General features: G+C 38.0%; 1 protein-coding gene across 8 annotated transcripts in view; it reads left to right on the top strand.

The window, feature by feature from the left end:
• The window catches only part of Cacna2d1 (calcium voltage-gated channel auxiliary subunit alpha2delta 1), a 430,807-nt gene extending 415,105 nt beyond the window's left edge, over nt 1-15,702 (top strand). For 5 of the 8 annotated variants that reach the window (XM_087656129.1, XM_087656128.1, XM_087656127.1 and 2 more), the window contains 3 exons: nt 1,818-1,927; nt 2,308-2,390; nt 11,761-15,702. In XM_087656129.1, the coding sequence (XP_087512255.1) occupies nt 1,818-1,927; nt 2,308-2,390; nt 11,761-11,877 (310 nt within the window). In that variant the 3' untranslated portion in view covers nt 11,878-15,702. 8 annotated transcript variants of the gene reach the window in all.
• Nucleotides 15,703-16,650: the final 948 nt, after the last annotated feature.

Genomic DNA, 16,650 nt, shown 5'->3' with positions numbered 1-16,650 from the left:
TATGATAATAACTTCAATCACATAAGACTTTCTTTTTTCATGTGTGATCATTAAGAAGGTTGTCAGAAGTTAGAGGCATCATTGTTTATACATTTACCCTTGTTTGACATGAAGAACTAAATGTTACTTTTGATTTGAAATTGAAGTCTCTGAAAAGCATTTCTCTGAGGGTTGTGGTTAATGCTAGCAAACATAAGACATCTTTAAAATGTGTTGGAAGACAGAGGAAATGCCCTTGGCTATGGTGGGAGAGAAAAGAACGGGAAGATGGAGCTTTTGAAAGGTCTGAGGAAACTGTTAATCAAGGTTTTGGGGTCCCTGAGCCTCAGTTTACAAAATACATAGAGTTCAGAGGTTGGGGATTTAGCTCAGCGGTAGAGCACTTGCCTAGGAAGCGCAAGGCCCTGGGTTCAGTCCCCAGCTCCAAAATAAAAAAAAAAGAAAAAGGAAAAAAACAAAATACATAGAGTTCTTACAGAGATGATGACAAGTTTTTCCAGAAGAATGTTAACAGAAAAGAAACAGGAGGAGGTGAGGTAAGCCGAGATTCTGGAAGTGCCAGGACAGGTGCTGGGAGTTGAAAAAGTTAGTGTGTAACAATCACAAAAACAATTTTCTTCTTACTTTATGGGCATAACCAATAGGTATGGTCAGTGTGTTTGTGACTTGATTCTGTAAACTGTGTTTTCAGGGAGGCGGAGTTTTTGGAGAGGTACATAAAGGGAGAAGTTACACACGAGCTATGGATAAAGCTCACTTTATTTAAAAATGAGTCTATAGGGCTTTCAAGTTTAGAAAATGGTACAACACCATACACCTGCTTCCGGAGCACTCCCGCAGCACCATGATGTTGCACCAATTGTCCAGTAAAGGCAACGTGTGTGTGCAGAACAGGGAGGGCAGAGATTCATCTCACAGATGACTTAAAAGCACAACGTCACTAGAGTTACCCTGTGTTGTTTCCCCGTTTCAAAAGGAAAAGCCAGTAAAACTCCCCTGAAAAGGTGAAAAAGATCAGGTCCTATATTTATATTTTCATTTTGTTTTCAAAGGAAAATGGAACAATTCAACTAACACTGGGCGTGGTGCTTAAAGCAGCACATCTGAGCTCTGCAAAGTCCATCGCCAACTGTAGGCACCTGTTTACATTTTAATTAGTTCTATATCACATTTGAAAGAAAAATTTTTTTACCATATTGGATAAACAGAAAACATTTATTCCCTCAGAGTAAGCCTTTTAGGAGCACTGATCTGCCCTTTATTCTGGGCATAGTTTGATAATATACTTTGTCCTTTTTTTCTACTTTGGGTATCTGCAAAATAAAGGGTTGCTGGTATATTGCCAGTAGTAAATGTCACCATTTCCTGAAAATTGAAATCCAAACACTCAGGCATTTGGACCATAACTAAATAACACTATTTTATAATTAAGACTAACAACTTTAAATATTTCAGTATATAAAAGATATTTTTATATAACCTTGGTTTTGTAAAATATTTTTGAGATGGGAAACGTGTTTGTGTCAATAAGTAAAAACATGGTGATCTTCTAGTTACACTCATTTTAGTTTGTGTGCATGTGCGTGGGTGCGTGTGTGTGCGTGTGTGTGCGTGTGTGTGTGTGTGCGTGCGTGCGTGTGTGTGTGTGTGTGTGTGTGTGTGTGTGTGTGTGTGTGTATTTTTCCTGGATGGTGATTCATTTTTCAATAAATTGTTTTATCTTTCTTTGCAGTAACTAAGGATGTTTGAATGATTTCTGTTCTGTTTCCCAAAAAGACAGTGTTCCCTTAATGAGCTTCTCTAACGTGTGTTTGCAGGATCTTTCATGTTGAGAAGCTTATGAACACCAACCTAGTGTTCATAATGGTGGAGAGCAAGGGAACATGTCCGTGTGACACGCGGCTGCTCATGCAAGCAGAACAGACTTGTATCCTTTGACATGGGAGGTGTTTGGAACAGACCACCTTAAAGCAGTCAACACTGAAGTCTGCCATCCTGTTCATGCTCATATAGAGAAAAATAGTGCAGTACTGAGACTTTGGCTTAAAGGTCAAAACCAACCACATGGTTCAGGAACTATGGGAAAATTTAATTCAGACATTTATTACTCTCTCAGTTCCTCATACTTGAAATGGTTCTGTTGGCTGAGAGCACTGGCATAGGTGGATTTTGATTGATTTCAGAAATATATATATATATATATATATATATATATATATATATATATATATATATATATATATATCACTGCACTTTTGAACCGTGTGGGGGAAAAATTATATTCCGTTCCTTGACAAGCCTCTTCAGCTGATGGTCCAGATCCTTGCGACATGGTTAAGCAGCCCAGATACCGAAAAGGACCTGATGTCTGCTTTGATAACAATGTGCTGGTAAGGGCTTTTATTACAATAAAATCTTATAATTAATTGTCCTCTTCCACAAAGAGCCTAGGAGATATGTTTTCATTTTTAATGTGTCATTACCATAGTTTACCTCATTTACATGATGTACTTGCTAGCAAACAAACCTTTTCCATTTCAGTAGATTTTGTGGTTAGCATAAAGTTAGGAGTTGCTTCTTCTGTCTTTCCTTTCATTTTACAATAAACTTTTTAATAGTGTATACAATTATATTTAAGGCATAATAATGAATAATAACCTGTGGAAACTTTTAATCACTGGAAATCTGTTGCCTACCTTAATTTACATTCCAATCCTGAACTATGTTATTTGTATTATAATTAGTATATATTTAGTATTAAAAATGCGTTATAAGGGGGTTGGGGATTTAGCTCAGTGGTAGAGTGCCTGCCTAGGAAGCGCAAGGCCCTGGGTTCGGTCCCCAGCTCCGAAAAAAAGAACCAAAAAAAAATGCGTTATAAGTCGTTATTATCCAATTATTTTGTTCTACTTTCTCCTATATCAGTTTTTTCTTTTTTAAAAAAATTATTTATTTTATGTGTATGGATGTTTTGTTTGCACATATAATCTGTGCACCTCATTTGTGCCTAATACCCAAGGAGGCTACTAAGGGCACATATCCCTTGGAACTAGAGTTAAATCTGGTTGTGAGCCATCCCAGGAGGACTGGGAAATTAACCCAGATCCTCTGAAAGATCTGCACTAACCTCTGTGACAAATCTCACTCCACTCAAACTACGATCCTAAACCATATTCATATTAAAGGTACTTGCTAATTGTTAAGGAAAGCATCTAGGAAAAAGTGACTGAGAGTCATTTCAAAGCAAATGGGTTAGACTATTTCTTTCAGAGAACCCATGATATATTACAGCCCCACCATATTATCAGACTGTCTGTATGAAATCCCAACACGGGATGCTAGCAGACCAAAGTCATAGCACACATGAGGATGGTATGCCAGCTCCCTAAAACATTAGTCAGTGATGGTTACTACAACACATTCTAACAACCTACCAACAGCATTTCACAAAATCAGAGCACATTCCTTTTTTTAATTTTATTGGAAATATATTTTCCATACTATATTCTTGGTTACTGTTTTCCCTTCCCCCATTACCCTTAATACTCCCAGTTCCCCCTTCCCTCCCATCCCAACTAGATACACACCCTATCTGCCTCTCATTAGACAAATAGAATCTAAGGGGTAATAATAAAATGCAATGAGATAAAGCCAAAGCAAGCAAACTGGTGGAGAACAGAACAGCCAACACAAACAAGAGCTAAAGAGAAGGCACAGAGTGTATGCAGACACAGACACACTTTCACACACAAACACAAGGGACCCCATAAAAACAGAACACCACTAGTCATAATAGATATGCAAAGAACCTGTAAGATTATAAAATTGCTTTAAGCCCTGATACAATATTACAAGACAAAGAACATCCAAAGATGCCCTTAAGCTCGTTCTGTGTTGACCACCTAAAGCTGGGCATAGAGCCTGCACCTAAGAGTGGTTTGTTTTCCCTAGGAGACTTCCTTGGAGCAAACTAATTTTTCATTCCCAAGTGGTTACCAACGGGAGGTAATTTCTGGGGTAGGGATATGGGCCTGTATTGTGGCATGTAGTTCCTACTACCTACTACCCTGCATTAAGCTCCTGGTGGGCCAAATAACCAACCCCATCCAGGTTTCCTTGAATCCGTGGATGAAACACACACACATTAACTTATATATGATATGCTTTAGCTCCATGGCTGGGCTCTTCTAAGCCTTCCACGGCTATCATGCCTTACTTTTCACTCCCATCTCAGCACTCTAAATCTGCCCTTAACTTCAGCTTCATTTATAATCTTCTGCCTGCTATCTCAGGCCCAGTCGGGGAAGTGACCAATGGCCTTTCTGCCTGGCTCCCTCTGAAGCATGGCAAATCCTTTCCTCTCTCTTGTGTCTCCTAACCTGCCTCCAGGAAAACAACAAGTCTTGCCTATTCCTCCCAACCGTTATCCACTAGCATGTTTATTGTTCTATCAAGAACCAACTGGGGAACAGGACCTTCAGTATTCTCACACAGGCAGATTCCCATTCAAAGCATGAGAACAGCTCCCTACATGTGTCCACTTCTTTCAGCCTTAGAACCACAACTGGTGCAGAGCCATGCAGGCCTTATTCATGCTAAAATAGGCTCAGTGAGTTATTATCCAACTATTTTGTTCTACTTTCTCCTATACCATTTCTAATTGTATCACATATTAGGTTGTTGTCACGTCCCTCAAGTGTCTTAATTTTTAATCTTAGACAAAATAGAGCATTAAAACTAATGTATAGTATTTGATGATGATTAATTTTTCTAAAATTTAGCTATATTTTGACCTATTCTGTTATACTCATAATATACATATATTCAGTTTGATCAAATGTATATATGTATACATACATATATACACATTTACATATATATGCTTATATATGCATATATACTGTATATGCAATATCTTTGCTTCTAAAATTAACTTTATTTACAAAGATGATTATAATCAAAATATTAGTATTCCAATTTATTTATTACTTTCACTGTACTACTATCCAATTCCCTAATTTTTCTGTTTTTTTATTTGCTTGCTTACATACCACAATGAATATTCAAAAAACCAGGCCACTGTCTTCTTGTAATTGGTATTTTAAAGTCATGTTGGAACATCAGTGATTAATGTGTATTTTCACAGGTGTTTTGCTTAAAATACAGCGGTATCAGCCTCAGAAATAATAACATAATTTCCACAGTAATATATTATGTAAATAGATATGTGAATTAAAAACAAAACATTGTTCTAAAACTGCAATCAGGAGTAGAGGAGGTAGATCATGGGTTTAAATCTGAGGAGATGAATTTGAATTGTCTATACCCCCATAAAAGCCTAGACATAGTTTCTGGTGCCTGGTGCCTGGAATGACAACATTTGAGAGTATAGATAGGCAGATCCAAGACTCACTGGACATCCAATCCTGCCAATACTATAATTTTCTAATTCAGAAAGAGTCACTGTCTCAAGGAAATAAGCAGATGCTGATAGAGGAAGACACAAGTTGCTCTGCTCTCCTCCTTGTCACATTTAATGTTACTGTCACATGCTACATAAGACAGACAATAGATAGACATACAGGTAGGTAGGTAGATAGATAGATGGATAGATAGATGGATAGGTAGATAGATAGATAAATAGATAGGCATTAGAATAATCATGAAACTAATTTAGATAAAAGTGGGAAAGACAGTCATCATTCTTCCCTTTTTTTCAGTGCACAATTACTAGAACTGGTGATCTTGATTTAATTACTTAAAATACATAAAATTAGTGGACCATTTCAGTTTCATAGGGATTTCTGAGACAACCATTCTGATGTTTTTCTTCTTGTTTATCTTTTTATTAAAGCAAATCTAACTTAATTAGAAGCTTAGAATTTATTCCCCAAATACATGTGTGCGTACTCTAATATTTTAGTATAAAAGTTCCCATATTCTGAGCCCAGTCTATGTACTATTATTTGTATCTTGGCAAAAATGGCCATTAATCTTTAATCTTTGGGGAAGAGTCTGAATTAAGAAAGCAAGGTGCTGAATAGCAGCTGCAGGGTGCATCTGTGGTCCATGTTCCATTTGTTGTCAACGCTGTTTTGTTTCTGATGCTCTGGAATCTTTGTCACGATATTGCTACAGCAGCATTTCTTCTATCCTTTCTCTCTTTTTTCTTTTTTTTTTATTGGATTTTTAAAAATTTACACTTCAAATGTTATCCCCCATTTCCCCTCCAGAAATCCGCTATCCCATCCCTTCTGCCCCTGCTTCTATGAGGCTGCTCCCTCACCAACCCACCCACTCCCTCCCTCCTCCCTGCCCTGGCATTCCCCTACACTGGGGCATCAAGTCTTCCCAGGACCAAGGACCTCTCCTCCAATTGTTGCCCAACAAGGCCATCCTATGCTACATTTGCAACTGGAGCCATGGGTCTCTCCATGTGTACTCTTACATTGGTAGTTTAGTCTCTGGGATCTCTTGGGGGGTCTGGTTTGTTGACATTGTTGTTCTTTCCATGGGGTTGCAAACCCCTTCAGCTCCTTCAATCCTTCCCTTAACTCCTCCTGGGGACACCATTCTCAGTCCAATGCAATGGTTGGCTGTGAGCATCTGCCTCTGTATTTGTCAGGCTCTGGAGAAAACTATATCCGGCTCCTATCATCAAGCATTTCTTCGCATCAGCAATAGTGTCTGGGTTTGGTGACTATTTATGGGATGGATCCCCAGGTAGGAAAATCACTGGATGGCCTTTTCTTCAGTCTCTGCTCCATCCTTCGTCTCCATTTTTCCTCCTGTGAGTATTGTGTTCCCCATTCTAAGAACTGAAGCCTCCACACTTTGGTCTTCCTTCTTCTTGAGCTTCATGTTGTCTGTGAATTGTATCTTGGGTATTCTGAGCTTTGGAGCTAATATCAACTTCTCAGTGAGTGCATATGTTGTTTTATGTTTGTTTGTTTTGTTTGTTTGTTTGTTTGTTGGTGATTAGGTTACTTCACTCTGGATGATATTTTCTAGTTCCATCCATTTACCTATGGACTTCATGAAGTCATTGTTTTTTAATAGCTGAGTAGTATTCCATTGTGTAAATGTACCACATTCTCTGTATCCATTCCTCTGTTGAAGGACATCTGGGTTCTTTTCAGCTTCTGACTATTATAAATAAGGCTGCTATGAACATAATGGAGCATGCGTTTTTGTTGGAGCATCTTTTGGGTATATGCCCAGGAGTGTTATAGCTGGGTCCTCAGGTAGTACTATTCTCTGAAGAACTACCAGACTGATTTCCACAGTGGTTGTACCAGCTTACAATCCCATCAACAATGGAGGAGACAAAAGGGCAACCAACAGATTGGGAAAAGAGCTTTACTAATCCTACGTCTGATAGAGGGCTAATATCCAATATGTACAAAGAACTCAAGATGTTAGACCGCAGAGAAACAAATAACCCTATTTAAAATGGGGTACATAGCTAAACAAAGAATTCTCAACTGAGGAATTTCAAATGCCCACAAAGCACCTAAAGAAATGTTCAACCTCCTTAGCCATCAGGGAAATGCATACAAAACAACCCTGAGATTCCACCTCATACCAGTCAGAATGGCTAAGATCAAAAACTCAGGTGACAGCAGATGCTGGTGAGGATGTGGAGAAAGAGCAACACTCCTTCATTGTTCTGTCCTTTCTGATTGATCCTCTGGTATTCATAGATTAGGAACCTCCAGACTGGTGTGAGAATATTAGTAAGAACAGAGTACACTCATGAAAGGATAGGCGAAGCAGAGGGAAACACAGGAAATAGCCACTTTTGCTCTGAGATAATTAAACAATAGTTTTATAGTAAAATACTTATTTCATCATATCAGTCAGAAGAGACATTAGCCATTTGTAGAGAGGGTATTATAAAGCAAGCCTTCCAGGACATCACATGAATGTAACTGTGAACTGTAAACTATATCTTGACTATGTCTTCTTTAATTAGCAATGTAAAGGGAGAACAAAAGCAATCCTAGGTGATGTATTTACTAATAGGCTCTTAAGAGAGGTGCACCATTAGGCAGTTTCACAAAAGCATGTTGCATATCAAAATAAATATGTACAACTATGGCACCCAGGATTTTATTAACATTAATAGTAAGCTGACCTAAGAATATATGTTCTTTCTACTGTAAAAAGCTCTTCAAAATCAGGTTGATTGGTCTCATGCTGTCAGTGGGATTTCACTGTTGAAAAGCCAGAAAAATATGCTGAAGTTTCTTCTATCCACTTGGGATTTAGAATTTCTTAAAAGTATATATCATTTTTTTTCATAGCAGGGACTTCTAATAACTTCTAACCTACCATTTCCCCAAGTGAAGCAGACTTGTGTCATCACCATATGAGGTAAATAGGAATAGAAAAGAAGATTTAAAAAAACAATGATGAGCCAGGAAATATTTTTCAGAGTTCATATATAAAGCATAAAGATATGTTTTATATTGATAAGAACTTCTATGACAGCATCCAGTCTTCAAGTATTAGCAAGTTGTAGTTGTATCCTGATTCTTCATTCCAACTGACAGTTAGGTGTGTCTTTAGACTATGTTTGATTCATATATATTTATGAAAATTATTTTTTAATCCAAAATTCAAATGTAGCTGCTGTCCTTAGTAGTTCCTTACCTGGATAGAAAAGTAGGCTGAAGAAAAGAAAAGTAAAATGACTGAGACGCAGGGCACATTGTAGAGAATAACAGTGTTACAGGAGCAGATCAGACAAGAGAGAGAAGGAGGATGAAGGAAAAAAATAGCTGCAAAGGTAGCTTTGGCTCCAGACCACAGTCAAATCTGTGATCCTTAGTACACAGTGTGAACTGTGGTTAGAGCAAGATGAAAACTCTTCAGACATGAGGTGCAAGGAGCTGATTTCTGGTTCTCAAGAGGAAAGTTTGCTGAAGAAGAACGGAAATAATGAGATGTGGGGTAGAGAAGCATGAGTGAGGAGTGTTGGCCGTGTTCCTGAGACAGTGAGCAGTAGGATTCGGAGATGGATTTTGAAGCCAAAGTTGAGAGAACATGATGATGGTTGACTTGAGAAAGAGAGGAATCTCAGATTGCCTCTGAGTCTTTGGCCTGATCTGTGTAAAAGTACTATGTAGGGAATTATCTACATATGATCTACGCTAAACGTACAATGTAGGGATCTGGAAGGAATCACCAAGCTTGGCATTTAAGTTTTTAGTCTCCGCAATATAGACAAGACAGTTGGTGATGTTAGAGTCAGAGGAGAACTAGACTTATGGTAACCTGAGAGTTATTTGTAAGTAAGGTAGGTGAATTTTAATGTTAGGTGACTTAAATAAATTAAAACAAAAGGCAAAATCCAAAAACAAAACAAACAAACAAGATGGTTGAAGAGATGACTAAGCAGTTAGAACTGTCTGCTCTTCCAGAGTACCTGGGTTCGATTCCCAGCACCCACTTAGCAGCTCACAATTCTCTGTAACTCCAGTTCCAGGGGATCTGGCACACTTACACACACATACATGGCAGCAAAACACCAATGCACATAACATAAAAATAAGTAATTAAAATATATATATATATATATAAATATATTTTTAAAAATGACAAGAGGAAACTAAACTTTGGAAAAGCTCACTGTTTAGAGATCCTGAAGGGAATTAGGTCTATTCAAGGAAAGTAGAAGGCCAAACACATTTCCAGAAAAACTGGAGGTGTGTTATTCACAGGAATTTATTATACAGCATTGTGTTTTCCTGAGATGCCAAAAAGGTAAGTACTGATTGTCTAACCAGCTAACTAATCAGAATTATTGTCTTACAACTCTTTCCATTTAAAGGCAGCATTTAATGTTAAATGTTTTCCTCCATACATTACTGTCTCAGCACTTTGTGAACAAGAGAGCGGCTATGAAATTATTCCTAGCACAAATCAAAAAAGAAATGTTGTTTACTCTGCTGCAAGGCTGGAAAGGAAGTAATCAGATGGCCCCCAGTCTTTAAAAGTTTAGACTCGGGTTGGGGATTTAGCTCAGTGGTAGAGCGCTTGCCTAGGAAGCGCAAGGCCCTGGGTTCGGTCCCCAGCTCCGAAAAAAAAAAAAAAAAAGTTTAGACTCTGTAAAGTTATTCTACAAAGAAGACTTACATTTGTTTATGTAATTTATTTCAATCCATGGAAGACAAACCTTGGATCAATGAATTCTTTTTTGTTTTTGTTGTTTTGTTTTTGTTTAATGAGGAAGAGTTTCATAGCCCCAAAATGTCCTGGAACTCAATCTGTAGATCAAGCTGGTCTTGAACTCAAAGATCCACCTAAATCTGCTTCCCCAGTGCTGGGATTAAAGGTGGGAGGCACTACTGCTGGCTTGGATCAATAAATTCTAAAAAGATGCTTATGAGAATTAGTGAACATGACTCTTTATTAAATCCAGTACAGTAGGAGGGATGTTAAACTGGAAAATGTTATAAAGTAAAGAACCTGGGAACAAAATGACTGGGTTCTTAGGGATCCAATTGAGCCTCTCCTGCTCTGTGGAGAACTCCAATAGGTGTGTTTAGGCACTTGGTGGAGCACTGCATGGTTCTGCACATAAGCTGCACATCTCTTCAGCTTAGTTCTTTGTCTGAACTGTATGTTTTCAAAATTTCCATGTATTGCTTCAGTATCAAATATGTTTTTTCCTCCATCTTTATTAACTTGGGTATTTCTTACTTACATTTCAATTGTTATTCCCTTTCCCAGTTTCTGGCCAAAATCCCCCTAACCCCTCCCCCCTTCTCTATGGTGTTCCCCTCCCCATCCTCCTCCCATTACCACCCTCCCACCAACAATCATGTTCACTGGGGGGTCCAGTCTTAGCAGGACCAAGGACTTCCCCTTCCTCTGGTGCCCTTACTAGGCTATTCATTGCTATGTATGCAGTTGGAGCCCAGAGTCAGTCCAAGTATAGTCTTTGGGTAGTGGCTTAGTCCCTAGAAGCTCTGGTTGCTTGGCATTGTTGTTCATATGGGGTCTCAAGCCCCTTCAAGCTCTTTCAGTCCTTTCTCTGATTCCTACAACGGGGATCCGGTTCTCAGTTCAGTGGTTTGCTGCTGGCATTCGCCTATGTATTTGCTGTATTCTGGCTGTGTCTCTCAGGAGAGATCTACATCCGGTTCCTGTCAGCCTGCACTTCTTTGCTTCATCCATCTTATCTAGTTTGGTGGCTGTATATGTATGGGCCACATGTGGGGCAGGCTCTGAATGGGTGTTCCTTCAGCTTCTGTTCTAAACTTTGCCTCTCTATTCCCTGCCAAGGATATTATTGTTCCCCTTTTAAAGAAGAAGTGAAGCATTAGCATTTTGGTCATCCATCTTGAGTTTCATGTGTTCTGTGCCTCTAGGGTAATTCAAGCATTTGGGCTAATATCCACTTATCAAGGGGAATGGATTTTTATTTCTTGTTTTTTAACAATATAAAGGATTCTTTTTATCATGGCAGTGAAGTTTTCAATTAGTAATTATTATATCCAAAGAATGTATTATTATTACCTTTTTTTAATCATTAGCAGAATTTCAGACATTTGTCAAATGGTACTAGGGTGGAGACCACTATAAAGCAGTTTCTGCACAGTGAAATCTAGGTCAATAGTGCTCTGGTCTCAGGGAGAACAATTCTACCATGGAGGTTCAAAGGTGGACCAAATATGAATTCATCTGAAAGCTGCTTTTCTCCATAATTTATTCCAGATAGTGACACTACTCATTTGTTTGTATTTCTAACAGGAGGATTATACCGACTGTGGTGGTGTTTCTGGATTAAACCCTTCCTTATGGTCTATCTTTGGACTCCAATTTATACTCCTTTGGCTGGTATCTGGCAGCAGACACTATCTATGGTGACCCTCTAAACCCATGATCTGCAACTTAATTCCATGCCCTGCCAAAACATGAGCCCTCAGTTACATTAAAATAGAGCCCGTTGAAGAAGCTCCACAGAACCTTAGCTGGGCCTCTACCCTGATGTAACTGTGAGGCTTAGATTCCTGACCATCGCTGGCTGCATGTCAGGGTGTTGGAAACTGAAACTCGTGTGAACATGCTGCATCATCTGTGTCCAACATCAAAGCAAAGCTCTACTCATTCTCTGTGGGAGGTTTGGGAGTTCGCTGTTGCACTGTTGGAGATTACGTGGAAAAGGCTCCCCCACGCAGGCCTTATGAAAAGAAGCAGTCTTGACTTTGACCTAGCATTTCAACCTGCTGCAGTTTTACCAAGAAGAAGAAGGAAAAAAAAAAAAAAGAAAACCTCAGTGAGGGCCAATGGTATTTTTGCCTTCACGTGTTTGCTGTTCAGAAGTAATTTGTGTTGTGAGTAGATTTAAACAGAAAGAGAGGGAGGAAGGGAGGGAGGGAGGGAGGGAGAAAATACATTGGTTTAAACTGATGAAATACAAACTAATGGCTAATTTTCTACCAAAAAAAATTGCCATGAACAAAATGCCTTATAAAAGAATGACTTCTCTGCCAAAAACAAAACACAACTGTGACCAGTTGAATTTGGGTAAGGTATGAAGTGCTGGTTTGAAACCAAGGAAGGAAGGGATAAGCTAAAGGTGCTTGTGGGTGAAATTGGAATTCATGATACATTTCCTCATAAATGTAAGCCCTTAACTGCGTGATGTAATGTCCCTTTCGTTCACAGTAAAGTCATGTAGTGCTAGGCAGATATTTAACACGCTCTAAGAGAAGCTTGTTGGGGGGAGGGGAAATGTTTTCCTTGTGGTTAATGAACTTGGGTTGCCAAGGGTATTTTGCATGATGCTGCTGCTATTTTAACTTTCGGGTTTGTTTTTCTTCTTACTGTAGAGTATAGTCCATTGACAAGTTAACTGGGTGACATTATTGTCATGTAAGAACCTGAACCTTGCAGTGTACATGCATTTAAGTCATCCTTAACATGTTGTTAAACTACTCTGAATATACTGTGCAATGGAAATGCCGAACGGCTGGGTTAGGCAGACGTCGAAGTGAGACTTCATGGATTTTATACAGACTCATGCTTTTGCCTGAAATCCTATGTACAGATATTTTAAGTACATAAATCAGATTTAACACATTTATTTTTTGAAAGGTACATATACGTTCTCAATGAAGATTTATCCTAGGTTTCCTCTTTGTTCGTCTCCATAGTAGCATGTACAATCTAGAAACTGCTGCTCTTGCTGCCTCTGCCCCTCCATTTTGGTATGATCATATGACCGAAATTCCAATACAACTTCATGAGGGTTTTTACATTAACCTGAACAAATAGGAAACCTTGAATCTATGTGTATGCACATGAACACTTGATTGTGAATAATAAAATTTGTTTTTATACAGCCTCCTTGGTGAAAAGCATTAGTGTAGTAGATCAGAAATTTCATTATAGATTAATATGGTAGCAAAACTTTATTTATGCTTCTAAAAATTATTTTCAGGAATAAACAGTATTTGAAGAATGGGTAAAAACAATGAATGTGTCTAGGGAGAGTAATTTTACTGAATGCTGAAAGTATACATATATTTTTTATGGTCAATGAAATTTTCTTTTCTTTTTAGTTAAACATGCCAAGTATTGGTGTGTGCATATGCTGGAAATTTTCATATATATTATTTTTCCATCTGAGTTATTTATGTTCTCCAGCATACTTTAATATGCTCCACATATCAGTGTTGCAGTCAACACTTTAACATAGTTCATTGTTTTGATTATAGCTTTGCATCCATTGTAATTCCTTCCAACCACCATGCTATCCTAAGTAACATTTGTGTACATCTTGTAAGTTAATATTTTGCTTTAACTTAAAAGGGAGGTAGGGGCAAGTGGAGTCTCTCTGCCAACTATTGTCCTAAGAAATGGCATCAGTCACCCCTTCTAATGTGTTGTCACTCTTTTAATCTTTTCTTAACTGCTGTTCACATTTTAAAAAGTAAGAAGGTGGTGGAAAGGTAGAAGACATATGTTTAAATCATGCTGTTTGTTAATTACTTCAAACGTAGTATTACCCTTATAGCTAGGCTCTTTTAAATCATGCCCACGTTGGGGAAGGGAACAGCTGGTTTGCACATATAAGTGATGCACATAAAAAAACATTAAATTGCTTCTGGCAAACAACAGTCTGCCTTAAATTATGTTTAAAGTGGATTGACTACGTATTTCATGGCTAATGTCACTTACAGAGTGTACTAACACCAGTGAAATTATTGTTGTATGTACCACTGTTGAACTCGGTGTCTCTGGGCAGAGCCCTGTGTGATTTGAGTTCTACATCCTTACAAATACATACATGATACCTAATTGGGCACAAACACGCCTCTGACTAAAATTGGTTTTTCATGACAGATACTAATACTTGTGCTTTCCAATATTTTTAATGACAGTAAAACTCATCCCATCAAAATGATTATATTAAATTTTACATTTTTTTTTTGCAAATTCTGTTGGCCAAAAATAGTACAGTCTATTCCCAGAAACCAAACTATAGAAAAGATCATTTTAAAAAGCTTTTAAACTGTTTTCACTTAATTGTTGCTATCCTCATGTAGCTCAGTGCACTTTATCACGTAAACAAAGTCAAAATGAGTCCTGCAATGGTGTTGAGTAGCAGAAAAGAATTTTTGCATAAATGGTTTCATCTTTTCTTCATTTGAACAACCAGCATTACTGCCGAACACCAATCGTGGTCCACATTTGTACCAGGTTTTTAACATGACATAGTTAGCAAGTTTGATTGACGAGATTTTTAGGTCCTGGGCCTACAAGATTTTAGTATGGTCTTTTTTCATGTTTCTAATGCTTGAAGCATTACTGCTTACCTTGGGAAACACAGCATTGCTGCCATTTGTAAGTTTTCCTATATATAATATTCCTTTTATTAACTGTAAAACTGGCCTTACGGGGTTCAAATAGGCAGTATCCCTTTTAAGTGACCTTTGCAACCCAAGTGTTACTTGCTTATTTGATGCTCTCTTGTACTTCACATCTCATTTGAAAGCCTGTCTTGGAGTCACCAAAGCTTCAATCCTCATCTTAATTTAAAACCAATGGCACAGAGTATAACCTAGTGAGACACAATGGATTTTGTGATTTTGTTTCTCCACTTGCCCCAAATTCCAATTATTTTATCATTCGCTGGAGCTTGCATTGTTCTCCATGGCAGAATGTTGATATGGTCACTATCTGGTGTATATTTCTGTAAAGAGCAAATCACTAAAACAGAACTATCAGGTCATGAAAATGGCCAGAATTTTGCAGAAATAGATTGCTGTTACGGGAGGTTTCATCTACCTTGTTTCTAGTTCACACAAAAAAGAACCATGGAAATTCCACTGAGACTCCTGGCATGCTGTCCGGTGTAAATGCCAATTGAGTTTCCAATGTGACCTGGCCAAGCTGTTCTTTCCTTGTGCGGTATGACTGTGGGATCATGTTTTAGGGATTCTCTTCATGAAATGCTCATTGTGCATCAAGCAAAACGCCAAGTGGCTTTTGTGAACAACAGATTTTTTTTTCTCCCCCTTATTATGTTCTCTGGACACTTTTGTGGAAATTAACTAGTCGGATGAACACATTTTGTAAAAATTTGTATAATACTGTTATAAAAAATATTTATAATCCCAGAAAATGTTGTGTTAAATCTTGTGCAAAAACAGTATATTCAGAATAAAAGTTTATCATTGAAAATCACCACACGGTTGGGTCTGTGCCTTTCTTTAAAGATCCAGTAAAGGGATGATAGTCTTTTAGAAAGCAGATCTCTTGTCTGGATGAAGAGAATTCTAGATTGCAGAAATAAGATTTGATTTTAGAAGTGTGCTTTTACCCTCACAGACCTCATTCACCCATGAATACATAGATGATGATTCTTCATGTAACTGATCCTCCTTGACTGTGCATTCTCCTCTGAGACTTTGAAGAGCTTAATACACTTGATAAATAAGACAATTTCCTGGTGGGAGAAAACCATATTTCTGGGCGTGTTTAAAGACTTTGGAGCAAACAACACATCTCACATGTGCACATCATTGATAGACCTTGGAAATATAAATGTTTCTCCAAATTATTGGCAGTAAATCTTAGATATGAGATTAAAAGACCATGCAGAGTACTTTAAAGGGACAGGCATAGTAGTTTACTGCTTGCCTCACTTCTCTTCACCTCTTGAAGTAAAAGCCTGATTGTGTAAGGAAGCTACTGCAATACATGTTCCCTACTTTTTTGCACTGAAGTATTGCATAAAATAGAACAAAATAACATCCCACATTAGAGTTGACTGTTGTGTTTGAGTAGAGGCAATATTACAAAAAAAAATCTCTCTGCCATCTCTAATCAAGGCATTTTAACAGACAGACAAAAACCTACTTAAATGTATAAGGTAAATCACATTTGTTTTTTAACACATGGCTTCATGTGACACAAATTTATCTCCTCAGTCCATCTTTGCTCTCCCCAGAGACCCTCATTTCCTTCATCAGTCGTCTTGGTCCCCCTCCATCTTTACACATGGGAACCTGGCTCCCTCAATTCTCTTTTACAAAGCTATTTCAACTTCTCTTCTCTACAGCTTCTTCATCCTTTGTACCTGCAAATGCATTTAGAATATGTCTATTTAAAGCAAACACAGCCCTTACCACT

This window comes from Rattus norvegicus, chromosome 4 (genome assembly GCF_021556685.1).
Source record: "Rattus norvegicus strain SHRSP/BbbUtx chromosome 4, alternate assembly SHRSP_T2T, whole genome shotgun sequence".
Lineage (NCBI taxonomy): Eukaryota > Metazoa > Chordata > Mammalia > Rodentia > Muridae > Rattus > Rattus norvegicus.
The sequence above is the reverse complement of the archived record's forward strand: the minus strand, read 5'-3'. Positions and strand labels throughout refer to the sequence as shown.